General features: G+C 52.0%; 1 protein-coding gene across 2 annotated transcripts in view; it reads right to left on the bottom strand.

Annotated features, from left to right (window-relative positions):
- The window catches only part of RASA1 (RAS p21 protein activator 1), a 926,777-nt gene that overhangs the window by 757,227 nt on the left and 142,080 nt on the right, over window positions 1–27,470 (bottom strand). For both annotated transcript variants that reach the window (XM_086960862.1, XM_086960861.1), the window contains exon 7: window positions 8,737–8,789. In XM_086960862.1, the coding sequence (XP_086816988.1) occupies window positions 8,737–8,789 (53 nt within the window). The remainder of the gene's footprint in view (window positions 1–8,736; window positions 8,790–27,470) is intronic.

The raw sequence follows: 27,470 nt of genomic DNA, 5'->3' as shown, positions 1-27,470 counted from the left end.
CAAACAAAAACGTGCAGTGAAAAGGGTGTAAAGTATCAAAAAAAGTGTAATAAAAATGATAGGTAACATGCTACTGCAACTTTTATTCCTGACTTCGTGAGAACTATCACATTAAAAAGGTAAGGCTGGGAGGGAGGAGCTTAGCGGGCATCCAAGATGGTCGCGTGAGCACAGAGCTCCCCGGACCCTCGCCACTCCTCGCAATTGATCCTGATGATATTCTGATTTCTTCGAAGATGAACCTCAGCTGAGTCCATCACTCTTCTCAGAATTGAAATCGGACATCGGCGACCGAAGTTATTGCACTTTGAACTTTTCTGGCCCACCTGGAGGCTGTGCCGGGGTCTTGGCTACTTGCGGATCCGGGACGGAGTTGAACAACAACGGCAGTGGGGCCTCCCTGGTGGCCGCATCTCTACTTTCGCTTTCGTTTCCGGATCGCATGCTCTGATTGAGAGACCGTTTCGCCCGGCTGGGGACCAGTCCGGCCCCCACTCAGTGTTCGAACCGTCTCCTCATTTCATCCCTTTTGGATTACATCGTGACTTTTTCTTGGTCATACGAGCCAGCTCTTGTAGTTTTGTTGGCACCCGGACTGTCGGCGGCCATTTTCACCAGGTCGTGTGGGCCCCTCCGGGGAGTAGTTTCCAGTATGGTGGGCAGGGGTGACGCAGAGAGGCGGAAAACCAAGACGTCTCTTCGTGGTGGACCGGTCCAGACAAATGTTATGGATCGGTATACCCAAGCCAAAGGCTCCCCTGGGCTTTCCAGTCGTACCCCGGAGGACGCCCGAGATGACCCTTCTGCTCCTGCTGAGTTGTCCCTGCAGGACATTATGGGCGCCATCACCGGCATGCGGGAGACCATCGGCCAGCAGTACAAGGCCCTGGCTAGCAAAATTGACACGGTTGCCGTGGATGTCACTCTGATCAGGGCCGACCTGTCTAAAACGAACGAAAGGGTCAAATCACTCGATCTGAAGACCTCCAGCCTCACGGCCGATGTGGCGGAACTCCAAACCGAACTAGGAAATCTAAAATTGGTGAATGACCAAATGTCCCATCGGCTGGAGGATTATGAGAACAGGGCAAGACGCAATAACATCTGCGTCATTGGGGTCCCAGAAAACCCCGAGACTCATTCGGTGGATCTCCTGGTCGAGGATCTGATCCTCACCCATCTTGCCCCTTCTGGCTTGAGTAAATTCTTCGCAGTCGAGCGTGCACACAGAGTCCCAGGCGGTCAACCCAAGCCGGGCGCCCCTCCGAGGCCTATCATTGCGAGACTTTTTCATTTTAGAGACCGTGAGGCGATATTGCAGGCATCGAGAGTGCATGGCCCGGTGAAATTTGAAAACTCCTCGATTAACTTTTTCCCGGACTTCACGCAACTTGTGCAAAGACAAAGGATGGGCTTTCTTGGAGTGAAGAGACGTCTCCGGGACCTGGGCCTGTAGTACGCCATGCTTTTCCCTACCAGGCTTCAAGTGGAATATGAGGAACGGACCTTCTTTTTTGATCAACCGGACATTGTGAGTGACTGGTTGGATTTCCTGCCGGGCCGAGGCGATCGTACGGAGCACCCTAGCGGTGCCGAGGGTGGTGAGCCTACGCACAAGTGACTCTTCGGTCCCTGATTTCTGAACATTGGACTTTGCTCAGCTGGGTACTATCTTTCTTGTTTATGTTGCCCTGTAGTAGTCCACATTTGGGAGGTGGGTGGGGACGGGCCTCTTTCCTCCTCCGGGGTCTTCTTGTAGAATGGGATTGTTAGGGCGACAGGCACACTGCATTTTGGGGTGGCTTCTAAGTCTTCTGCAGGAGTGCAGGGAGGGGGGAGTTGTAACGGGTTCTAGTTGGGGGGTGGGGGTGTATTCGGTGTTTGTGTTTTTCTCTCTCAAGGCGGCGTATTGGTTCTTTCTCTGATTTTGAGGTCCTGCTCTTCATGGGGAACCCCATGCAACATGTTTGGGAATGGGGGGTAATGGGCTGAAACGTATATCTTGGAATGTCAATGGTTTGGGTGATCGCATAAAACGGGGTGGTGTTCTGCAATATTTACGACGTTTGTCCCCTGATGTGGTACTCCTGCAGGAGACGCAGCCAGTTGGCAATGTGTGTCACGCGATGAATAGATGGGGTTACCGATTGGTTGCACATTTCGGATTCACCACTGGTTCTAGGGGTGTGGGTATTTTTATCCGGGCTTCCCTCCCTCTTGAGATCGATAATGTCACTCTTGACGACAGAGGGCGCTACGACGCCCTCACTGGTAGGTGGGAGGGTAAGACTCTCTCTTTGGTTTCTGTCTATGTACCCCCGGGCCTCCAGACCTCTACTTTCTCAGATGTTGGTCGGCTGATGCTGGGGCTCCCTGATGGTCATCTCCTTGTGGGCGGGGACTTCAATTCGGTACTTTCCGGCGATTTGGATCGTCACCCCCCCAGGAACCTTCCCGCGTCTCATTTGTGGCTCGGTGGGTTCCTGGATACCTTTGGTCTGGTGGATTGTTGAAGGCTAATGCACCAGACGTTACGTCACTACACCTTTCACTCCGGCGCTCATGGGAGTCTCTCCAGGCTAGACTACTTCCTTATGCCCGCTGTCCAGTCCTCCTACATTGGGGAAATTAGCCACTTGGCCCGGGGTATCTCCGATCATTCTCCTGTTTTGCTTCTTTTTGATATGGATCTACATACTGCGGGACGGGTCGCCCCTATCAACCCCTGGCATTTGCGCAACCCCAAGACCTGCGCCAGCCTCACGAAGTCACTTGACCACACCTTCCTGGATAATGAGGGGTCTGTTTCATGCTCGTTGTCCGTGTGGGAAGCCTTAAGGCTGTTATTTGCGGACACGCCCTATCCTTAATAGCAGAGACTAAGAAAGCGAGGGATGGGGAGGTCGAGAGTCTGGAGGCTGAAATATTGGATTTAGAAGATGACCTGGACACGGGTGTCACCCGGGACAAACTCCACGCCCTTAGCTTGAAACAGTTTGATTATAAATCCCTTGTGACAGAGGCTGCCAAAACTATGTACAGAGAACAGCAAGGCAGATTGTATGACGTTGGTGACAAGGCGAGTAAGCTGATTGCATGGCTCGATAAGAAGGAGAGAGCGAATCGTGTTGTCCCTGTGATTCAGAATCCTGATGGTGTGGAGGTGACTGACCCTGGTGAGATTGTGGAATGTTTTGCTGACTATTTTCGTGTGGTCTACTCCCCGGTGTCCGACAGGGACGAGGATGACTCGTTTTTTGTTGAGAGACATCGCGCTGCCCTGCCTGTCTGAAGAGGATCGGGAGAGCATGGAGGCATCGTTGTCGGTCGACGAGATAGCGATCGCCATTCGTTCCCTCCGTTCCGGCAAGGCCATGGGGCCAATCGGCCTGCCCATTGAATTATACAAACTTCGCCCGGACAAGGTTGCACCATATCTTCGGGATATGTTTACGGAGTCACGTGATCTTGGCTTTCTCCCTATTGATCAGCGCCTGGCCACTATAGTGGTAATTCCCAAGGAGGGCAAACCTCGTGACTGTTGTGCCTCATACAGGCCCATCTCCTTACTAAACGCTGAGCCTAAAATTCTCGCTAAGGTTCTTGCCAACCGCCTCCTCACTGTTATTTGTGACCTGATCCATCCGGATCAATCTGACTTCATCCCGCACCGGAACACTGCTTTAAACCTGCGTCGCCTTCATGGCGTTCTTGCGAGGGCGGCGCTTCTGTCCGAACCGGCCATCTTGGCTTCATTAGACGCCACGATGGCCTTTGATACGATAGAGTGGCCGTACCTCTGGGCCACTCTTGAAAAGTTTGGCTTCGGTGCGGGATTCATTAGTTGGGTGAGGCTTTTATATGCGGATCCGCTGGCTCAGGTGGCTGTTAATGGTAGGGTCTCCCAGTCCTTCGCTCTCGGGAGGGGCACTAGACAGGGGTGTCCGCTGTCCCCCCTGCTCTTTGCTCATGCCCTGGAGCCGCTCGCGGCCTAGCTCAGATGGGAACCCTCGATAAAGGGCATTTGTTGAACCCCTGACTTTGAAGACCGGGTGTCGTTGTACGCAGATGACATTCTTCTGTATCTTACCTCCCCTCGCAAGTCCCTCAACGTCCTCTTTGACGTCCTAACTTCCTTTGGCAAGAACTCCGGGTTGATTATCAACTGGTCCAAGTCGTGTGTATCTGTCATCTCCGGTGGTCTTCCTCCCTTGCCTACCATTTTCCCCATTCAAGTTTCTCACTCTGGCTTCAAATATTTAGGGGTTTACGTATCGTTGGACTCGGCTGCCCGTTAAGAGCATAATCTCCTTCCTCCTCTCCGGCGCTTGAAGCTTGACGTGGCCCGTTGGCATAGATTTCCGCTGTCCCCACTTGGTCGAGCGGCGCTGTTTAAAATGATGTCCTTACCCCGATTTCTCTACGCACTCCAGAACTCCTTTGACATTATTCCAGCGAGCTATTTTCGGGAGGTGGAGGGACTACAGCGGACTTGTTTGGGACGGTCGAGCGCGCATTGCTCTTTCAAAACTCACCCTCCCCTGATATGACGGGGGTATCACACTCCCGGACATCAGGAGGTATTATTGGGCCTCCCAGCTGTCCGCCATTAACCATGCTGCATACGCACCTGGGCCGAATCCAGCGTATGCCATGGATAAATACCTGTTGCCCGGTGGCGACTTTAACAGAGTACTCTACTCTCGGACGTCGGGAAGGAACCTCACGGGACCCACTAAAATTGCAGCGCGTGTATGGATGGATGCTAATGTGGCTATGGGGTGGAATGATCGATTGACGCAAGCGACCCCTTTGTTTGCTTCGGAACGATTGGGATGCCTCTGGACGACGAATGGTTTTGAGAACTGGGACACGATTGGACTTAGCAGAGTGGGTGATCTTTGGGTGAAAGGTGCGGTGAAATCGTTTGCAGAGCTTCAGAGTGAATATGAGTTGAGTGAGCGAGAGTTCTTCAGATATGCACAGGTGCGTCATGCTTTACTGTCGGTCTTCGCGGCCGGTACCATGGTCCCTGAATCTTCCCCGCTTGAGGACCGTATACTTGATGGTCATCTGCCCGATAGTACGATTTCCTTGATCTATAAAAAGTTGATCAACAATCGGGCAGATCTCCTTGTGCGTCTCAGGGAGACCTGGACTGGGGACGGGTTTGAGTTGGACGACGAAGACTGGCAGTCTGCACTATCCTCCCCTAAAGAGGTTGCCATTCCGGCCCGTCTCCGCCTTGTCCAGCTTAAAATTCTTCACCGCGTGTATGTCACTGGTCCTCGTTCGGTTGCCATGGGTTTTTCGTTGGATGGGTTGTGTAGGCGCGGTTGTGGAATGAGTGCCACTTTCCTTCACATCCTCTGGGAGTGCCGAGAGGTCGCTGCGTATTGGCGCCGCGCGCACGCTGTGATGGAATGTGTCACTGGGGTCGCTCTGTTGCCTGAGGCTCGAAGATGTTTGTTGAATGTGTGGGAGCCGAATGACTACAACGTTGCCCAGACCCGGTGGGCGGCACTTGGGAACATGATTGCCAAAAGGGACATTGCACAGCTTTGGGGTTCCCAACGGCCTCCCACTGTGTCGTCGTGGAGGGAGAACATGGATTGGTGCATGTTCAGGGAGAAGACGGTATATTTGGCTAGGGGCAAGCCTAGGGCATGGAGTACAATTTGGGGCCAGTGGAACGCGTACAGAGGAAACATCTGTACGACCCCCCTCATAGATATCCCAGACGTTTCTCTGTCCCCCTGACCTCTGAGGTTCCTTGATTACCATATTCCTTATCCGATTGTCCTGACTTCCCCACTGCCTCCCCCCCATTGGTTCTCTCCAACGTCCTTCTGATTCCCTATCCGTTATGGTAGGTCCCCAGTGTCTGAGCTCGACTTCTTATATAATGTTTTTCGCCTTGAGTTGTTTATTCTCTTGTTTTTTCTTTGTTCCTTTACAAAAACGTTAAAAATTTTGTATCCTGCATACATTCTGTGTTGCCGAAATTGTATCCTGAACTTCTGCTGGACCTACCGAGGTCAGCTGCTGCCTTGTTCACTGCATATTTACTCGACAAACACTAGCGGCCAGCCCCTGTGGTTGTAGGCCCATCTGTGTAATTCTTTTGTTTTGCACAATAAAGTTTTTATTAAAAAAAAAGGTACGGCTGGTTGCTGCACATGCATACCATTACCTATACGCCAACATGTTTCATTGCCTGCAAGACTTTTGGCAATTTCTTCAGGGCCAAGTGTTTTGGTCACTGCCTCGAAATTGGACACACCATTCATAAAGACCTTATTATACTATCTGTATCCGTCGGAGCAGCTCCGACGGATACAGATAGTGACTGAACAAAAGGGGCGCCGTTTGTGAAAGGCAGACTCACACAAGGAGTTACCTAATTTTCAATTGGACCTTACAGCCGGTAGGAGAAGCCGTGGCTGAATAACGTCTTTATGAATGGTGTGTCCAATTTCGAGGCAGTGACAAACACACTTGGCCCTGAAGAAATTGCCAAAAGTCTTGCGGGCAATGAAACATGTTGGCGTATAGGTTGTCTTAAAAAAATCTTAGTTTGTCACAGTTTAAGCTATGATATCGAAGTCTAAGGTCAAAGTTGACTGCATCTTACATATGTACCCACTCTAGTAATCTGTGCTTATAAGGCGTTTTGGGCAAATAACTACTCTAACCATTGTTATCTACCCAAGCTAGAAGTGACTTGTTGACAAATTTAGTATGCCATGACTCTCACCTGCTTTTTTTAAAACCCTTTTACAAAATGATTGGAATGTATAAAGTAATCAAAATGATTGGAATGTATAAAGTACTATCTCCTATCAGTTGACCATATTTAAATTTTATTTTTTATCTATGCACGTTTTTGGTACTTTAATGAACTTGAATGTCTAAATAAAATATTTTCAATTGAATGTGCCAGCATGGAAAATTGCTTCAGGAGCATTGCTAATTGTAAGATTCCACTACAAAATAAATCTCAATGTAAAAATGTATGCTGCTGCACACTGATTTTCAGAATTATATGTGGTGTGATTTTTGTATGTATAACATGGACAAAACTGAGGTGCTCTTCAGTCGGATGGCTGGCTCCTCCCCCTCCAGCCTGTGGGCCCAACTAGCTGAACTCACCGCCGGTTCCGGCCGCTCCGGCTATACATTTAGGGATCATGTTTGATTTGACCTTGTCTTTGCTAACCAAATCTGGCAGTTCTCATTATCCTGATTTCTGAAGTTAAAAGAAGTCTGAAAGCTATTGCATCTGCTCCCGGAAGAGACCTGAAAAAACATAATACACGCTCTTGTGACATGGAGTTTGGATTACTCCAACCGCCTTTATCTGGGTCTTCCTGCTTACCGGAATCAGACTTCAAATCATACAGAATGCGGCGGCCAGACTGATCCGACGAGTCCCCTTCCGTCAACACATCTCACCTCATTTGTAGCAGCTTCATTGGCATTCTATTGCCAGGAGGGTTGCGTTTAAGGCCCTGGCATTGGCTTTCAGAACCAATGGGGGCAAAAGTCAGAGATACCTGAGAAATAGAGAGGCCGGTACCAACAGGAGAGATCCCCAAGATCCAACCACCTTCAACTTATGCGCTTTTCCGCAGTTGGCCAAGGTTCGTAGTGGGTGGCAGGTCTACCTTGCCTATCCATCTTCCCATGGCGGAGTCTGAGCACTGTTTCAGGAAAAAGTTAAAGCCTGGCTCACTAATCAAGTGTAGATTTGAGTGGTCGGTTCTGTTCCGCTTTTAAGCGCCAAGACGCTATTGGCGAGGCAGTCACGCACTTTACAAATGACTGATTGACAACCGGAGGGAATGCCACTCATAAACCTTCCCAGACAATGTGCAGCTCTTCCTTAATATTTATCTGGAACAATCAACTGTTCAATAGTTTCTGGCCTTCTGGGGAGAAGTTAAGATGGCTTTGAGTTCTTGTCTGTGGTCAATTTCGTACTGATATGTGTCCAACCCTCTGACATTGAGAGCCTTCCTCCCTTTAGAGTCTTGTGGGTGGGTAACTCTTAATCAGAAGTCTCATTCTTTTTCAAGTCGGTTTCAATGTTGGTACTCTTGAGGGCCCTTGAAACACTGCAATGCTTCCTCAGATACAGAACGGGCGTTTTTTTGGGGATATTTTCGCCTTATTTTGGAAGTCTAATGAGAGGCATTCAAATAGAGTATAATTTTTGGCTTATCAATATAGTTTTCGGGCTCATCCAATTCCTTAACTGCATCTGTAAATTACAACGAGTATCTTCCATAGGTAACTGCTTCAAAAGCTGTTGAAATTTCAAAACTTTCTAAAAATTCAAGCATTTTGACAACCACCATTCAGACATCGATCACAAAAACATGGTCTTGATTCAGGAAGCAAACTCTTCAAGCCTGTCCTTTTCATTGTAAACACCGGATTGTATTTTCCTGAAATCTAAAGATGGTGCCATCATGCGGGAGATTGCAGAGCACAAGTCAATGTCAGCAGCAACTACTAAATACTCGGATATTCACTGCATGTAAACCACCCATAAATGGTGCAAGAAAGCATAGCTTGAGTTTGCACACTTCAAGACAAAGAAATTATACTTATTTCATTTTCATAGTGAAACTGAAAAAAAATCGGTCCTAGAGTGTTGAGACGCCATTGTGGAGAGTGATATCAACAAAACAAAAAACAAGGCACGCACTTAGTATGGCAAAGATACAATACCTGTCATCAGCAGAGTGTATGCATCATCTTTGGAGATCTTCCCATGAAACCATCTTAAAGAAAAAAGTACAATTAGGAAACACTAACAATTTCTCATCTCAGTTGTCTTACACTACTCATCTCTGAAAGAGCCTACATAGAATTAATTGAAGTGATACACAATATGCTACAGGATATGAAAGTCGCAAAGCAGTATAAACAAGAGAACAGTCCCATGTCAGGAACGCAGAAGCACAAGTTACTTAACTTCGGTAATAATATATCTGTAATAAACAGTAGTTAGTATTAGATTCCTTACCTTAGAATATCCCCAGGCGTCAGACTGGATCCGGAATCCTTTGCGTAGCAGTACCCTTGCGCGTCGGTAGGCATCGTCTACGGCTTCGCGTCCGTCGCCTGCGTCGGGATGACGTCGCCGAAATACTTAGACGCCGCCCTCGCGCGCTGACGTCAGTTCTTATTCACAGCTTTTCCGTGCCAGAAATGCAGAGCCATGATAAAAACCAACACTGGTGCCAAGAAACTAGGGCCCTGAAAGGTGTGAACCTTAACCCTAGATATCAGTTTGCAGAACGAGGAGGATGGGTGGGGCGGTAAGGAATCTAATACTAACTACGGTTTCTTACAGATATATCGTTACCGAAGGTAAGTAACTTGTGCATCTGAAAGAAACGGGTTAGTATTAGATTCCTTACCTTAGAGAATAGATACCCCAGCAATACCAACTCCGGTGGTGGGTCTGCGAACCAATGATCACACCAGAAAGTCCTGGGGAACGGAACGGCCGAAAAAGCGATCTCTCCGGACTAGGCTGTCCAGGCAGTAGTGTCATGCGAACGTGTGCAGATAGGCCCACGTAGCTGCCTGACGGATGTCCTGCAAGGGGACTCCCCGACCCAGGGCAGTAGTAGCCGCTGTTGCCCAAGTGGAATGGGCACATAGCCCCACAGGAGGCTCCTTTCTAGCCAGAGAGTAACAAGCATTGATGCACAAGACGATCCATCGAGAAATGGTCTGCTTGTGCACCGCCCGACCCTTCTTAGCGCCCACGTAACCAACAAAGAGTTGGTCATCCACCCGGAACTGGCGTGTGCGATCCAGATAGAATGAGAGCGCACGTTTTGGGTCCAGACGGTGGAGCCTCTCTTCCTCTTTCGAGGGATGCAGAGGCTGAAAGAAGGTGGGCATGGTGATGGACTGCCCGATGTGGAAGGCAGTGACTACCTTGGGCGAGAAAGAGGGTCGCGTCCGCAACACAACTTTGTCCTGATGGACAGAAAGGAAAGGAGGTTGAGAATAAAGGGCCTGGAGCTCACTCACTCTCCTGGCAGAGGTGATGGCAACCAGGAATGCAGTCTTAAGAGTAAGGAGAAGAAGAGAACAGTTATGAAGTGGCTCGAAGGGAGTGCACATCAGAAAAGTCAGAACAAGGTTCAAGTCCCACTGAGGCATCACGAAAGGAACAGGCGGGAACATATGAGTGATGCCCTTCAAAAACCTATTTACAACTGGGGACTTGAACAACGAGGGCTGATCAGGGAGCCTTAAGAAGGTGGAGAGGTAGCCTTTCAGAGTGCCCAGAGCAGAGCCCTGCTGGGCAAGAGAAAGAAGAAAGAGGAGAACCTCCGAAAGAGGGGCAGAAAGGGGATCCACAGCCTTTGCTGTGCACCATGCCACAAATTTGTTCCACCTGCAGGCGTATACCGATTTTGTGGAGGGACGCTTGGCTGCCAGAATCACATTACAGACTTCAGGAGGCAAGTCAAATGGCCTCAACTGCCGCCGCTAAATCTCCACGCACGTAAGTGGAGACTGGACAGGTTCGGGTGGAGGACCGTCCCCTGCTGCTGCGACAGAAGGTCCTCCTGAAGAGGCAGGCGATTCGGGGGATCGATCGACATGCTGAGTAGATCGGGATACCAGTATCTTCGTTCCCAGTCCAGAGCCACAAGGATGACTTGGGCCCGGTCGCGCCTGATCTTCCTCAGCACTCTGGGCAGAAGTGGTATAGGCGGAAAGGCGTACAACAGACCGCAGCTCCACTCGCGACGAAAAGAGTCTCTGAGCGAGTGCCGCCTTGGAAATTCCAACGCGCAGAACTGATGACATTGCGCGTTCTCTTCTGTGGCGAATAGCTCTAACCAAGGCTCTCCCCACTGCTGAAAGAGGCCTTGCGCCACATCCGAGTTCAGACCCCATTTGTGATCCATCATGCACAGACGTCTGAGTTCGTCCGCCTTGGCGTTCAGAGAAACTGCCAGGCGTTGAACCACTAGGGTCACGCCCTGATGTTCCAGCCACTGCCAGAGGCGCAGAGCCTCCTGGCATAGATTCCACAACCCCACCCCGCCCTGTTTGTTGCAGTACCACATGGCGGTGGTGTTGTCCGTGAACACCTGCACTACACTCCCCCGGACAGAGGGGAGGAATGCCTTCAGTGCAAGTCGGATCGCCCGCAGCTCCAGAAGGTTGAAGTGGAGCCGGGACTCCACCTGAGAGCAGAGGCCTCTGATCTCCGCCTCTCCCATGTGGCCCCCCCAGCCCTGGAGAGAGGCATCCGTCACAATTACGTGCTCCGGTTGGGGTAGAAAGAAGGATCTGCCGCTGACCCAGTCGCGGTCCGTGAGCCACTACTGCAACTGTCTTGCAGTGCCCTCCGAGATCAAGACATGGTCGGACAGGCTGCCCTGATGCTGGGCCCACTGAAACTTTAGGTACCACGGCAGAGCCCGCATCCGCCACCTGGCGTGATGCACCAGAAAGATGCAGGGGGCCATCAGCCCCAGAAGCAACAGCGTCAACTTGACCGAGACTCGGGATAACGGCTGAAAGATCGGAATCAGAGCCTGAATATCCCGAACCCACTGTTCGGGAGGATAAACCCGAAACTGCGGCGAGTCTAGAACCGCTCCGATGAAGAGGAGCTTCTGATAGGTACACAGGTGTGACTTCGGCACATTGATGGAGAACCCCAGCAGGTGCACGAGGTAGGCCGTAGTCTGGAGGTGGCTGACGACTGTCTGGGGTGAGCCCGCCTTCAACAACCAGTCATCGAGGTAGTGGAAGACTGAAACCCCTAACCTGCGCAGATGAGCTGCGACCACTGCCATCACTTTCGTGAACACCCGTGGGGTGCTGGTAAGGCCGAAGGGGAGCACGGTAAACTGAAAATGCTCGTGGCTTACTGTGAACCGCAGGTAGCGCCGGTGGGCCGCCAGGACGGGGATGTGAAAATAAGCATCCTGCAAATCCAACGCTACCATCCAGTCTCCCGGTTCTAGGGAAGCTAAGACCTGAGAAAGTGTCAGCATCTTGAACTTCTTCCGGAGGAAGCAATTGACGTTCCCCAGGTCCAAGATAGGGCGTAGGCCCCCTTTGCCCTTCTTGGGAACCAGAAAGTAGTGGGAGTAGCAACCACACCCTACTTCTGGCCCAGGAACACGCTCGATGGCCCCCCTGGCCAAGAGGGCCGTAACTTCCTCTCGCAGAAGATTCAAGTGATCCCCTTACATGCGGTGGTACTACGGTGGCATGGCTGGAGGGTTCGCCTCGAAGGGGAGGGAGCAGCCCCTTCGGACGATTTGCAGCACCCACCTGTCCGACATGACAGTGCGCCAGTGGAGGAGGTGATGGCGAACCCTGACCCCCACTGGAGTCACATGGGCCTGAAAGGTCGGACTAGGAGGGCTTTGAGGCGGATGCTGCTGGGGTGGATGTCGACTGGCCTCGCCGTTGTCCCCGGGCACCGCCACGGCGGTTACCACGTCCGCCACCGCGCTGGATGTATGTGGCCTGTGGCTGGCAGGACGTGTGGGAGCTCCACATCATTGGCCACGAAAGGAGCAAAAGGCAGCAGTTTGCTGGCGCGGGCCGACAGGCCCAAGGACTTGGCCGTAGCCCTGGAGTCCTTAAAGCGCTCAAGCGCACTGTCTGCCTTGTCACCAAAGAGGCGACAGCCATCAAACGGCATGTCCATAAGGGTGTTTTGGACATCAGCCAAAAAGTAGGCGGACCTCAGCCAGGCGTGGCGACGAATCGTCACCGTCGTTGCCATCGCCCTGCCTAGTGAGTCCGTTGTATCCAGTCCACGCCGGATGGAATACTGTGCTGCATCTCGACCCTCCGCAAGGGCTTGGGCGAGTTTAGTCCGGACCTCCTTCGGACATTGTGGCAGCACGTTCGCGACCGTGTCCCACAGAGTGGGAATAACGGCCCAAGAGGCACGCGGTGTTAACTGACCGCAGCCCCAAACTCAGTGAGGAGAACATCTTCTTACCATACTGTTCGTACCTCTTGGATTCCCGATCGGGGGGAGCCGTCGGGAATGCGGTCTGGGAGTTAGAGTCCTGTATGACCAGGCTGTGGGGAGTGGGGTGGGTGGACAGGAAGCAAGGGTCGCCCGGAGCCAGGCGGTGGCGTCTGGCCACGTTCCTTTCTACAGGGGGACCTGTAGCAGGCCTGGACCAAGTGCCCAAAAGAACGTCAAAGAAGGCCTCATTAAACGGCAACAGAAGCTCCGAAAAGCTTGCTTGCGGTTTAAGGACCTCAGTGAGGAGGTTAGTCCTCACGGCAGCGACGGGGAGTTCAAGGGATAAGGCCTTGGCCTCCCGCGTCCACACCATTCTATAGACAGCCCCCTCCTCCGTAGCCATGGTAGGAGGGGAAACAAAAGCAGTGTCTGGCGAAGTGTCCAAACCACTGGCATCCCCTAGCTCATCTGCCCAGTCCTGATATGACTGGCACTCACGTGCCAGAGGGTCCTCAGACCCCCTCCCAATTCGCCTCGCCACCCATCTCCTGGTACTCAGGGTCAAATGATGGGGCCGGATCATAGAAGAAAAATTCTTCTCTCAACATCGAATGAGGCGTCGAGCGGTGCCGCTCCGGCGTTGGAACCGGGTCGAGGAGTGGACCGGGGACCACGTCGTCCGGGGACGGCGTAGTCAGGGGACGGCGTCGGGGCGACACCCTAGGGGCCGGCGCTGGCGAGGTCGTAAGGTCGAGCGGCGACGTGCCAGATTCGGAACCGGATACAGCGGGCCCTGCGGCGTCGGGACCGAAGTAGCCAATGTCGCCGGGGCCGAAGCACCCATCGTCGCCGGGGCCGAAGCACCCATCTGCGCCGGGGCCGAAGCACCCATCTGCGCCGGGGCCGAAGCACCCATCTGCGCCGGGGCCGAAGCACCCATCTGCGCCGGGGCCGAAGCACCCGGCTCACTTGGGCTCCCAGTCAGGACCGCGGGGCCGGAAGGCGCCGTGACACCAGACGTTCTGCCCAGACAATGGCGAGTATGGAGCAGGCCGCGAAGCCTGCGGCTCCGGCGGAGTCGCCTGGGCGGTGTCGTACGAACCCGCGAGCGTCGGGGGGAGTCAGAAGAGCGACGTCGCTTCTTTGACTTCTTGTGCCTCTTACCTGAGGACTTGGAGCCAGAGGAGTGGTGACGACTCTCCGAGCTGTGATGACTTCGGCCCCACGACCGGTCCCTCGACCTCCTTCCGGACCGGGACCTCGAATGGCGCGGGCCGACTTCCGGAGCTCAAGGCGCTTGCGGGACCGCTCCCGCCTAGCCTTCGACATCAATGCCCGGCAGTCGGGGCACAACTTGTCATCGTGGTCAGGCCCCAGGCAATGTAGATACCGACAATGGGGGTCGGTAACCGACATCAGTCGGCTGCCGTCGACGTAGGATTTGAACCCAGGCATCCCTACCGGCACCGTTTAAGTCGTTCGAAGAAAGATCAAAAATGATCGAAAAAGTTTAGTCAAAAATTGACTAAGGGTACCACTTTTTCAGGATCGGCGCTTGCTGGCGCGGGAAAAAGAACTGATGTCTGCACGCGAGGGCGGCGTCTAAGTACTCCGGCGACGTCATCCTGGCGCCAACGACGCCGACGATGGACGCGGAGCCGCAGACGACGCCTACCGACGCGCAAGGGTACTGCTACGCAAATGTTTCCGGATCCAGTCTGACGCCTGAGGATATTCTAATGTAAGGAATCTAATACTAACCTGTTTCTTTCAGATATAGATCTTATGAATTGTGGGACTATATTTATGCCCTACTAAGTGACTCTATAAACAACCTATTGGTCTCATCTAGGGAACAAAGTAAAACAGAGAATGGGGGCTTGGTGCAATTTCCTCTTCTAGGCTCCGCAGACAAATCTTACCACCACACTCCATGTGGCAGCACCTTTCTCACTGCATACCCCTGCTGCTGCCTGCTCAGTGTGTTGTGTTTTTTTACACCATGCCTGCCGACAGCATACTTTTACTCTATTGTTTTGTTCTGCCAGTTCACATTGGGTTTTTAACATGCCATGGGATTCCACTCAATCCAATAAGATATTCCCCTGAAAAACAAAGGTGTTCTGCTAAAAAAAAAAAGTGTATCCAGCTAGGTGACATAGAATGGCTATTTCCAGAACAAAGACTATGGTTTTGGTCAGGTTACGTGGAAGAGCAAGGGGATTAACTAAGGGATGCAGCTAACAGGAGGCATTAAACGCAGACACCACCCACGAAAATCATACCATTTACATTCAGGAATATGTATGAGATTAAGTCAAAGGAACAAGAGACATGGAAGAATGTGCGTGATAGCTCAATGGAGCTTAATGTAGAAAAGTGGAGGAGATGGATGAAGTGAGTTCTAATCATCTGCAAAAAGGACAGAAGTGGCGCTAGAGACCCAGACGCAAAATGGTCGCACTTTAGTGCTGCTCAGCCAGTCGAAGCTTTCATCCGTCAAAATGCGGCATACTCCTCACCATCCAGAGAACACACGCTGTGACCTGCCTACACGCAAGGATTACATTCATTTAACTGGATCTGCCTTTGAAGCTCATCTTGCTGGTTTTTTTTTTGTGTGACACTCATGGCTGACACAACATGGCGGATTGAGGACGAGACAGAACGCAACAGGGACAGCTGAGCCCTGAGCGACTTGAATACATTGTGGTCCTGTGGCTGGGGGTGGACCCTCGTACCTCTGATGCAGGAGTGGAAGACGCGGAGAGACCATTGGTGGCACTGGAGATAATCCTGCTGACTGTCGCACGCCTGACCAGGTATCGCGCTGAAGGTGAGGCGGTCGTTGGTGCGGCTGTGCTGGCCGCGTGGTTGCTCTTGGGCTGGCACTGGTGTGGGTTACTGGCGGCAGATTATGCGTGCGGTGCCGGTCGGAGAGTGGCACAGCTGGGCTGCAGACCGGAGACGTGCCATGCCGGTGTTGCAGAGAGGAGCTCCGATTGAGGCGGCAATAACACGGAAGTCTCTCTATTACTTCTAGACCCCAGCGGCCCCCTGGTGTTGAGTGCACTGCGCTCCTATGTCAGGGACAGAGAGGGAACTGCAGCAGGGTGCTGGATGAAGAGCAGCTGAAATACGGCAGTGGAAGTCGGGCTTCGATAAACTACGCAATTGTGAGGCAGGCAGTTGCACTTAAATGGCCCCTTTGTAAGTCTTGGGCAAATCATAGCTGCAGTGCCCTTTGCTGTGTCTGGTGCCAACTACGCTATCGGTGATTGTTTTCTCCTGCCTATACTGACGCTGCACATTGCACATCATAGCTGCTGGTGTGACTCCGCTGGTAGGTGGCCAGTACTACAGCCTTGACACTATTGTGTAACATCACTACAAGGCTTGGTGATATAGCGCTGGCAGGAGGCATTTGATTGACTTGGCTTCATAGGAGGACAGTTCATTGTGTGCCTCGAAGGCAGAGATGGTCACTGAAGGCGTGCATCATTGGGCACAACAGGAGGCCATGATCTACTGAATAGCCTGAAGAGCGCACCGAGGAAAGTGCTCACTGCACTACATTGGCAGCCTAAGCTCCGCGCTGGTGGGGTGCTTGAACTGATAGTGTGAAAATGGGTAAGCCAGACAAGCAGCAGCCAAAGCTTTTGTTTGAAACCAAACGCCTCACCAAAACACACTCAACAACTGCGTCGGATACTGAACCGGAGCTTGAACCCAGTACCAGCAGTACACTAGACCTCATGATGCTTGCCATGCAGCATAGTCTACAGGCCATTGACAGCAAAACAGATAATCTCAATTTGCGTATGGCCACTATGGCGGCAAAACTTGATCGGCATGGCTCACGCATCAAGGAGGCGGAGCAGCGTATCTCCACTACAGAAGACCGGGTGGGGGCTGTAGCTGAGTCTAGTGCACAAATGGAAAAGCTCCTTGCAGTCACCCAGGCAAAGAACAAGGACCTTGAAGCTTGCTCCGAGCGCAACAACCTTCGCATCACAATAGTGCCCGAAACGACCAACACAGGCAAGCTGGAGCTGTATGCTGAAGCTATATTAAAGGACATATAGGGCGCAGAACACTTCTCCAATGTGCTGATCGTGGAGCGGGCGCATAGATCTCTGGCAGCGAAACCAGTGCCTGGCGCCCCGCCGCGCCCTATCATAGCCAAGCGTCTAAATTATCGCGACCGAGATACTGCGCTGCGGTTGGCAAGAGAAAAGGGCACTGCTATCTACCAAGGGGTGAAGGCTGCGCTGTTTCCGGATTTCACGGCCGCAATGCAGCAAGCGCGGCAAGAGTTTCATCCGGCAAAGAAAAAACTCCAGGCGTAGAAAATACAGTATGCAATGCTGTATTCAGCACACTTGAGGATTCAGCACCAGGATAAAGTTAAGATTTATTCCTCGCCCAAAGACGCTATGCAGTTTGTCTGTCAGATTGAGCGTCAGGCGGCTTCGCACTCGACAGGTGACGATGCAGACAATGAGGACTGATGCCTTCTCTTCCTGTGCTGACCATGCTGTGTGGCAGACGGCAGGTCTACAAGAGCAGTGATGGGTGAGAACCTAATACTTTGCCTAGGCCTCTGATCCGCGGGGCCATGCTTGTGTTGAGAAAGGTAATAGTGTACTACAAGACTCTCGGCAGGCGCGTTTGATTGGTCAGCTTGCCTGGCTGTATCGGGTGGGAAGGCTCGACGGGGCCGATTAGGTGGCATTGGTAGTGGTAAGCAACAAAACTCTTTTCTCCTTTCACATAGCTGGAGATTATGTGCCTGTAGCGTTGCTATACCCAGACTGGGCTGATAAAACTGTATGGGCCCATATCAATCAATCAATCATTGTATTTGTATAGCGCGCTACTCACCCGGAGGGTCTCAAGGCGCTTGGGCTAGGGGGGTCCGCTACTGCTCGAACAGCCAGGTCTTGAGTTGCTTCCTGAAGGCGAGGTGGTCTTGGGTCAGGCGGAGGTGGGTGGGGAGGGAGTTCCACGTCTTGGCGGCCAGGTAGGAGAAGGATCTTCCTCCCGTTGTGGCTCTTCGGATGCGGGGGACGGCCGCGAGGGCGTGGGTGGTCGATCGGAGCTGGCGGGTGGGAGTGTAGAAGTTCAGGCGGTCGTTGAGGTATCTTGGGCCCTGGTTGTGGAGAGCTTTGTGTGCGTGGGCGAGGAGTCGGAACGTGATTCTCTTGCTGACGGGGAGCCAGTGCAGGTTTCTCAGGTGTGCGGAGATGTGGCTGTGTCGGGGGATGTCCAGGATGAGTCGTGCTCAGGCGTTCTGAATGCGCTGGAGCCTTTTCTGGAGTTTTGCAGTGGTTCCGGCGTAGAGGGAGTTGCCGTAGTCCAGTCGGCTGGTGACGAGGGCCTGAGTGACCGTCTTCCTGGTTTCAGTGGGGATCCACCTGAAGATCTTACGTAGCTTGCGTAGGATGTTGAAGCATGACGAGGAGACGGCGTTGACTTGTCTGGTCATGGAGAGGGAGGAGTCCAGGATGAAGCCCAGGTTGCGTGCGTGGTCTGTAGGTTTAGGTGCTCTGCCCAGGGCAGGGGGGCCACCCGGAGTCATCCCAGGCGGAGGGTGTAGATCCCAAGATGAGGACTTCCGTCTTATCTGAGTTCAGTTTCAGGCGGCTGTTCATCATCCACTCGGCTACGTCTTTCATCCCTTCGTGTAGGTTGGTTCTGGCGGTGGCGGGGTCGTTGGTGAGGGAGAGGATCAGCTGGGTGTCGTCGGCGTAGGAGATGATGTTGAGGTTGTGTTGGCGTGCGATGGCTGCGAGGGGGCTCATGTAGATGTTGAACAGCGTGGGGCTGAGTGATGATCCTTGTGGCACGCCGCAGATGACATCGGTGGCTCCTGATCTGAACGGGGGGAGGCGGACTCTCTGTGTCCATCCGGTGATCCATTCCAGTGCCTTCTCCTGGATTCCGATGTTGTTGAGGCACTGCACTAGGGTGCGGTGGCAGACCGCGTCGAATGCCGCGGAGAGGTCCAGGAGGATGAGGACCACTGTTTCCCCGTTGTCGAGCAGGATTCGGATGTCGTCGGTGGCTACGATGAGGGCGGTCTCGGTACTGTGGTTTGCCCGGAAGCCGGACTGCGAGTGGTCGAGGGATCCATTCGTCTTGAGGAAGGCGGCCAGCTGTCTGTTGACGGTCTTCTCGATGACTTTGGCAGGAAACGGGAGGAGCGAGATGGGGCGGTAGTTTTTGAGGTCGGTGGGGTCTGCTGATGGTTTCTTCAGTAGGGCGCTGAGTTTGGCGTGCTTCCAGCTCTCAGGGAAGGTTGCGGTGTCGAAGGAGGCGTTGATGATGTCCCGTAGGTGGGGTGCGATGACGGAGTCAGCCTTGTTGAAGATGTGGTGGGGGCAGGGGTCGGTTGGTGATCCGGAGTGGATGGAGTTCATCGTGCGGAGGGTGTCTTCGGTGTTGATCGGGGTCCAGGCGCGGAGGGTGGTGGTGGGGGGCGTTGGTGTGGTCGTAGGATGCGTCGGTTGTGTGCTGAAGCTGTTGTGTATGTCTGCGATCTTGCTGTGGAAGAACGAGGCGAGCGAGTTGCATAGGTCTTTCGATGGAGTGATGTTGTTTCCGGCACTGGGATTGGAGAGCTCTTTGATGATGTTGAAGAGTTCCTTGCTGTTGTGGGCGTTGTTGTCCAGTCGTTCCTTGAATGCGGTTTTCTTGGTGGCGTGGATCAGTTGGTGGTGTTTTTGAGTGGCGAGCTTGAGGGTGGTCATGTTGTCTGGTGTCGGGTCTCTGCGCCAGGTTTTCTCGAGGGCTCGGCAGTTCTTCTTGGAGTTCTTGAGTTCGTCGGTGAACCAGGATGCTTTCTTGCTGCCGGGTCTGCTGGGAGGGGTCTTCAGTGGGGCAAGGTCGTCTGCGCAGTTGCTGATCCACCTCGTGAGGTTGTTGGCGGCTTGGTTTGGGTTCGCTGAGCCGGCCGGTGATGGTCCTTCCGGACCAGTCCGGTTTTGTGCCCATGCGCCCCACTTCGTATAATCTTAGAACGCTATTCATGGTGCTACATCTCCTGGAGCCTATATTGCCTGCGGTGGAGGTCCTGCTGGACGCTGCCAAGGAATTAGACTCCGTTGCATGGCAATATCTGTTTGCGGTCCTACATCTCATGGGGTGCCTTTTATATAAACTAATTGGATAAAGTTATTGTACAGAAACCCAATTGCGAGAATACACATAAATGGACAAATATTGGATCCCTTCTCGATAAGGCGAGGCACTAGGCAGGGTTGCTCCTTGTCGCCCCTCTTTTTTTCCGTGATTTTTGAGCCCATAGCCTACATCTTGCGTCAACTGTGTCAGCGGCACTGCGCTTTTATCAGCGCCCCCTGGCGGTCCTGATGTATGCCGATGATATGGTCTTGTATGTTCGCGATCCCACTACACATCTTGAACAGCTAATATGTGAATATATCCGCTTTGAGTGGCTTTCCGGATAGGTATTAACTGGGATAAATCGATCATTCTTCCGCTCACTGATTGCATGACACACATGGATCTGGGGTACCCGCTGGAATGGGGGGGTGACTTGGTGAAATATCTGGGAGTCTGTATCAGGAGGGACCCACAAGAGGGTATCCGGTCCAATTATGGCGCAGCAATCACGAAATTTGAAGATCAGGTGTCTAAGTGGATTAAGCTACCTCTGGCCCTTGCGGATAGAATAGAATTGATTAAAATGATTGTGCTGCCGAAATTTGTATACCTGTTTTTAAATATCCCCATTAGAATAACGCAGCACTTCTTCACTACACTTTGCACATTACTCATCACCCTAACCTGGTGAGGGAAGAAAGTGGGAGTAAAGTGGGCACAACTGACATTACCATACGATATGGGTAGATTTACAGCCCAAGATTTTAACCCCTTCGATGCTGATGACGAGCTCAGCTCGTCATCAGCCACGGGGGGCGTGTGCGGATGACGAGCTGAGCTCGTCATCTAACGCGGCTTTTCGAAAAAAGCCGCGTAGGGGAAATATCACCGCAGCAGCGATGCGGTTAAGTTGTACTATCTCTGTGCACAAGCAAACTATGCCTATTACTGGCAGGAGGCCCCAGATTACGTCCCTCACGTTGCGGTTGAGGCAGTTGCAGTCGATCCACTACCGCTTAAAGTAATGCTTGTTAACAATAGTACTGTCTTTGAAAAGGGGAAAATCGACTCAGTGCAATGTACTGTGCATGCCTGGAGAGAACTGGGGAGACAGGCGCGGAAACTCCCGCCCTTTGCCCCTGCCATGCCACTCTTGCACCATGTTAATCCAGACATGTTACAGCGGCTTCAATTCCCCCAAGGACTTCTTTTTCTTGTTAACAATGTACCCCTTTAGTCGTCCCATTTTTGAGGAGGAGCAGCCCTTTGCAGCTCTTCGATCTAATTCTTATGGCCCTGTGTGGTCCTCCTGGTCCCAGATATGATTGATGTTCTAGCCCTCATAAAAGGAAAATGGACAAGATGGTTTTAGAATTTGCTTTTGCTTAGGACTAAAAAAAATTATAAGTCTGTTTGTAATAGTGGTCATTACTCTCTCCTACTGTGTATGTTAATTATGACCTAATGCTTTGTTCCCTTTGTATTCATGCTTATACTTTATATATACCCGCTTAATGAAATGTTTAGAATGGAAAATACCCACCTAGCAATGAATTAGGATACTGATAAATTTATGAAAATTAATGTGCAAATCTTGTCTAATGTTCCTACTGGATCATAGGAATGTCTTTAGCTCATGCTAAAAGGACTACCTGTTAAATATTGCAGGGATTTGTTAGCATGAGCTGAAAGCCATTTTCTAATTCTGGCAGCCATCTTGTTTGCCATGTGCTGCCACATGCTCGCCATGTGCTCTGTCCTCCCTCAGTGTTGACTGCTCTTGTAATCTGCCTAGAAACAAACTATATTTAGCATCTTCCACCTTCGCACACGCTCAGAAGGGCCTAGCTAGTAGAATGCACCTGCTTCTCTAGTATAACTGTCAGGCTATTTTTGCTGCTGTATGGAGAAGTAACTCTCCTCCCACTTTGTTGAGCAAGCAGATCTTGCATGCCCATCTTAGGCATTTTGCATGCTTACATGAGCCAGGACTGCCCCTTGGTCTTATGCGGACTATGTAACCGTAAGCATATGTAAAGCCCCTGTTTTCTGTACTCCTTAGACTGCCTCATACAGTTGCTTAGGCTTCTGTGTAACGTAGTCTCCCTCATCTGAGGTCAATAAATGTATTGTTTTTGTATTTCAGATTCTGTGCCAATTTCTTCTTTGTTGGTTTAAAAGGACCAAGTATCAGTGGGACCCCTGGGAAGGTTTCTATTTTCTACAACAAGAGTGAAGATATTGGACAGTGGTTTGCAGTATATGAATTAGGCATGGTGTCCCACCGGGTCCCTGAGAAGGATTGGGGAGCTGGATTGTGGGGGCGTTTTGTTAGTGAAGAAGTAAGAGGGTACCATGCGGGTTGAATATGTGTCTTTTTTTTGCAGAGCAATGGAGCGCTGGGTATAAGGTAGGAAAGTAGAAACTTTTGAGCAACTGTACGATTTGATTGCTTGGGAGCATTTATGTAGTAACTGTTATCCTGAGCTACGCCAGCACCTGATTGATTGCAAGCTAACTAACCCTAGGAAGCTTGCAGAGGAGGCGGACCGCTGGGTGAGCACCCGGGTTCGCAAGGGTCCGATGGGAGATTTTGCCAAAGGTGGGCAGGGTCCCCAGCAGAGAAGTGGGGTGGACAGGGGTAAACCAAGGGAGTTTCCGAGAGGGCCCCAAAGTAATCCCCAAGGGAACCAAGCAGTGGTGTACCAGCATCCCCAAGACCAGAGGTCAATGCCCCCCCCGACTTGTAGGCCTGTTCAGAGGGGGCCCCTTACTTGCTATAAGTGTGGCCAAGCGGGTTAGCGGTATTTTGATCCCCAGTGTCCCCTGAGGGACCACCCCGCACCAACCCGTGCACCACCCCGCCAGCTTGCTAGTGTAGCCCTGGGGGAGGAAGAGATGGGTCCACCAGAGGGGTGGGACCCCGTAGAATTGACCCTTGTTTCATTGCGAGACTTTGAGATGGTCCCTAAACCTGCACTGCCTGAAAACACTAAGTAGTACAGGCAGTGGGTGACCATCAATGGCCATAGAGTGAAGGCTCTGAGGGACACAGGAGCCAGTGTAACTGCTGTCAGCTCCCAGTCGGTGTCCAAAGAGCAGGTTGTCCCTCATGCATTCTACCCTGTAGTGTCAGCAGACAACTCAGAGAGCCAATGTAAGGTGGCTCAGGTTCCCTTTGAGGGGGGGGGGGTGGGGTGTCTCAGGAACTCTTCAGGTAGTTGTGAGGCCCGCCATGCCTGTAGACTGTCTGTTGGGCAATGATTTAGAGAACTCCCCGTGGGCTATGGTGGAGAGGAGAGCTCACTTGCAAATGTTGGGTCTGCCTGAGTGGGCGTGTGCTTCTACGAAGTTAATGGCAGCCAAGGAGGGTGTTGAGAAGGATCTTGGACCTGAGAGTATGGCCCAGATCCCTGCCTTAGAGAGAAAGGGCAGGGGGCGTGGGAAGCCGGCCCCCTGGAGCAGAACCCGAGGGGGATGCCCTGGAGCCTACCGGGGAGCTGAGTGCCAAGCTGGGGGACCTGCCTGAGCTGACCCATTGGCAGCAGGAAGGAGGACCCACCAGGGAGGAGTTTTGTGAGCAGCAAAGAGTTTGCCCTTCTCTTGAGGGTATGCAACAACAGGCTGCAGCCCAGGCAGCAGGTGACCAGTCTGGTTCACATCTGATTTATTGGGAGAACGGTCTCCTGTATAGCGAGCCTAAGGCTGCTGAGCTGGGGTCAGCCTGTGTGCTGGTGGTGCCCGCATGCTTTAGAGCCTTCCTACTGGGGTTGGCTCATGACATTCCATTGGCAGGGCAGGAAATCTGGGGCAGACCAAGACCTTTGAAAGGCTGGTCACCCACTTTTACTGGCCCCCGATGCGTAAGAGTTCAGACACTCATTGCAGGACATGTGAGACTTGCCAGGCAAGTGGGAAGAGTGGGGGGGAAGATCAAGGCCCCATTACAACCCTTTCCAGTTGTAGTACCCCATTCGAGCGAGTGGGAATTGGCATTGTGGAGCCTCTGGATCCCAGGACAGCCATGGGCAACAGGTTTATCCTGGTCCTGGTGGACCATGACACCCGGTACCCCGAAGCCATCCCACTCAGGACGGTGACAGCCCCCGTGGTGGGACGTGCACTGATGGGGATTTTCTCCAGTGTGGGGTTCCCCAGAGAGGTGGTGTCTGACAGTGGGACCAATTGTATCTCCCAGGACATGAAGTCTCTGTGGAGGGAGTGTGGGGTAACTTATAAGTTCACCACTCCTTACCACCCCCAAAAAAATTGTCTGGTTGAAAGGTTCAACTGGACCTTGAAGGGCATGATTATGGGCCAAGAGGAGCCCCTGAGGCGTAAGTGGGAAGTCATCTTGCCATGCTTGTTGTTTGCCTGCTGTGAGGTGCCACAGAAGTCCTTAGGGTTCAGTCCCTTTGAACTGCTCTATGGCCATTCGGTAAGAGGGCCTCTGAGTCTGGTCAAGGAAGGCTGGGAGCAATCTCCCAGGAAACCTCCACAAGATGTATTCAACCTCATCTTGGCCTTCAGGAACCAGACTCAGCGTTTCAGGAAAATTGCTGAGGCAAATCTGGAAGCCAGCCAGAAGGAAAGGAAAAGCTGGCACGACCAGAACACCACTCTGGTCGAGTTTCAACCTGGTCAGAAGGTTTGGGTCGAATATGCTACTTACCAGTATGCATCTGTTCTTGGCATGTAGGGCTGCTGACATTCATATCTGTGCATAGATCGCCGCCTAGTGTTGGGTGCGGATGATCGCACATTGTTGTCCTGGAAGAGTCTTCGAAGTATCACGAGATAGGTGGCTCCTCCCCTGGACTACAGTGCGCATGGGCATCGACTCCATCCTCAGATTGTTTTTAGCCATTGGGGCAAAGATGGAGTGAAACTCTGTGAATGATGACCATGCCAGAAGTATGTGTGAATGCTGCAGCCGCTACAGGCGCCGGGGAGGAGGGCAGGCGATATGAATGTCAGCAGCCCTACATGCCAAGAACAGATGCATACTGGTAAGTAGCATATTCGGTTCAAGGCATGTGGGCTGCTGAATTCATATCTGTGCATAGAATACATAGCAGTCCCTCCATTAACGGCGGCCGCCTGAGCCAGCTGCAGCAGTTTGGAAAAGTGTTTTTAGAACAGCCTGCCCTACAGCTGCCTGCTGTTTGGAGTGCACATCAACACAGTAGTGTTTTGTAAATGTGTGTGTGGTAGACCATGTGGCTGCTCTACATATGTCTTCCAAAGGAATATTTCCAAGGAAAGCCATGGAGGCCCCCAACTTCCGGGTGGAGTGGGCCCGCGGTGGAATGGTTAGAGTGCGCTTGGCTTTCTGATAGCAGATCTGAATACACTTAACGATCCACCTAGCTATACCAGCCTTGGAAATGGTGTTGCCTTTGTGTTGTGGCGGAAAGGCAACAAATAGTTGTTTCGTCTTTCGAAAATCTTTGGTCCTATCAATGTAGTACATTAAGGCCCTCTTGACGTCAAGCGTGTGGAGCATTTTCTCCGCAACTGACTCTGGATTTTGGAAGAACACAGGTAGTTCTATAATCTGGTTGATATGGAACTGAGAAACTACCTTAGGAAGGAACTTAGGGTTAGTGCGAAGCACCACCCTGTTGGAATGAATTTGAATAAATGGCTCTTTGATAGTTAGTGCCTGGAGTTCACTAACTCGTCGTAGTGACGTAATCGCTATCAGGATAGCCACTTTCCATGTTAAGAACTGAATCTCGCATGAATGCAGTGGCTCGAAAGGGGGACCCATCAGCCTGGTGAGGACCACATTTAGGTTCCATTCGGGAGCTGGTGGGGTCCGCTGAGGAATGACTCGTTTGAGTACATCCAGAAAGGCTTTGATGGCGGGCACCCTGAAAAGGGAGAGGTGCTGCCTGTTTTGGAGATAAGCCGTCATTGCGGATAAATGTATACGAATGGAAGTTGGCCAGATTGCATTTGTACAGATGTAAGAGATAACAAATGATGTTTTGAATAGATGCGTCCAGCGGTTTAATGTTGTGGTCTGCACAATAAATGACAAACCGCTTCCATTTCGCCGCATAGCATGCTCTGGTGGTGGGCTTCCTTGCCTCCCTGATTATGGCCATACAGTCAGGAGGTAAGTTGAGGTAGCCAAACTAAGACCTCAGGAGCCAGATCGCCAGGTTGAGCTGTTGCGGATCTGGATGCTGAATGTCGCCATGGCTCTGCGTCAAAAGCAGGGGTGTGAGGCGCAGCCTTTGATGCGGTACCACGGATAGTTCCAGAAACGTGGTGTACCATGGTTGGCGTTCCCACGTCGGAGCAACCAGGATGAGAGTCATCGAGTGTTGCTTCAGCTTGCGTGCCACCAGCGGTATTAGAGGTGCTGGGGGAAAAGCGTACGCAAATTTGCCTGACCAGTTCATCCATATCTCATTGCCCTGCGACTGTGGGTGTGGAAACCTGGCGGCAAAGCTTCGGCATTTGGCGTTTTCCTTTGTGGCGAACAGGTCCATCTCTGGATGACCCCACCTTAGGAAGTACGGGTGGAGTACTGATGGATGTATCTCCCACTCGTGCATTTGGTGGCTCTACCTGCTGAGCAGGTCCGCCATCTGATTGTCCTTGCCCGGGAGGTGTTCCGCCATGAGGAAGATATTCCTTTGAATGGCCCACTTCCACATGCTATGACCAAGATGAGACAACTGTGGAGAGTGTGTACCTCCCTGCTTCTGGATGTAGTACAAGGCTGTCATGTTGTCCGTCCTGATCAACACGACCTTGTTGCACAGATGTACCTTGAATGCTTTCATTGCCATGAAGATAGCCATCAGTTCTAGAACATTGATGTGCATCTTCCTTTGCTGTGGTGTCCATAGTCCCTGCACTGTGTAGTGGAGTACATGAGCTCCCCAACCCTGGAGAGAAGCGTCCGTCGTCCGAATGATCTGTGGCACAGGCTCCTGGAACGGTCGTCCCTTGCAAAGGTTTTGTGGATTCCACCAATGCAGAGAGTTGTATGCACGACCGGTTACCAACACTAGGTCTTTCAACTGTCCGTGAGCCTGAGTCCACTGATGTGCTAAGCACTCCTGAAGCGGATGCATATGTAGTCTCGCGTGCGGGACTATGGAGATGCAGGAGGCCATCATGCCTATCAACTGCATGAACACTCGTGCTGGAAGCGAGTGTTGAGGTCTGAATTTCTATATCAGCGATTGAATGCTGCTGACCGTCACTGAATTTGGCTGTGCTGTGGCTGCCAGAGTGTTTATCGTCGCACCCAGCTACTGCCGTATGTGGGCGGGTTGCAGGTGGGACTTTGGGTAATTCAGTGAGAATCCCAGAACGTGAAGAAGGTGAATGATGT

The sequence above is a fragment of the Lissotriton vulgaris genome, chromosome 3_1, assembly GCF_964263255.1.
Source record: "Lissotriton vulgaris chromosome 3_1, aLisVul1.2, whole genome shotgun sequence".
Taxonomy (NCBI): Eukaryota; Metazoa; Chordata; class Amphibia; order Caudata; family Salamandridae; genus Lissotriton; species Lissotriton vulgaris.
The sequence above is the reverse complement of the archived record's forward strand: the minus strand, read 5'-3'. Positions and strand labels throughout refer to the sequence as shown.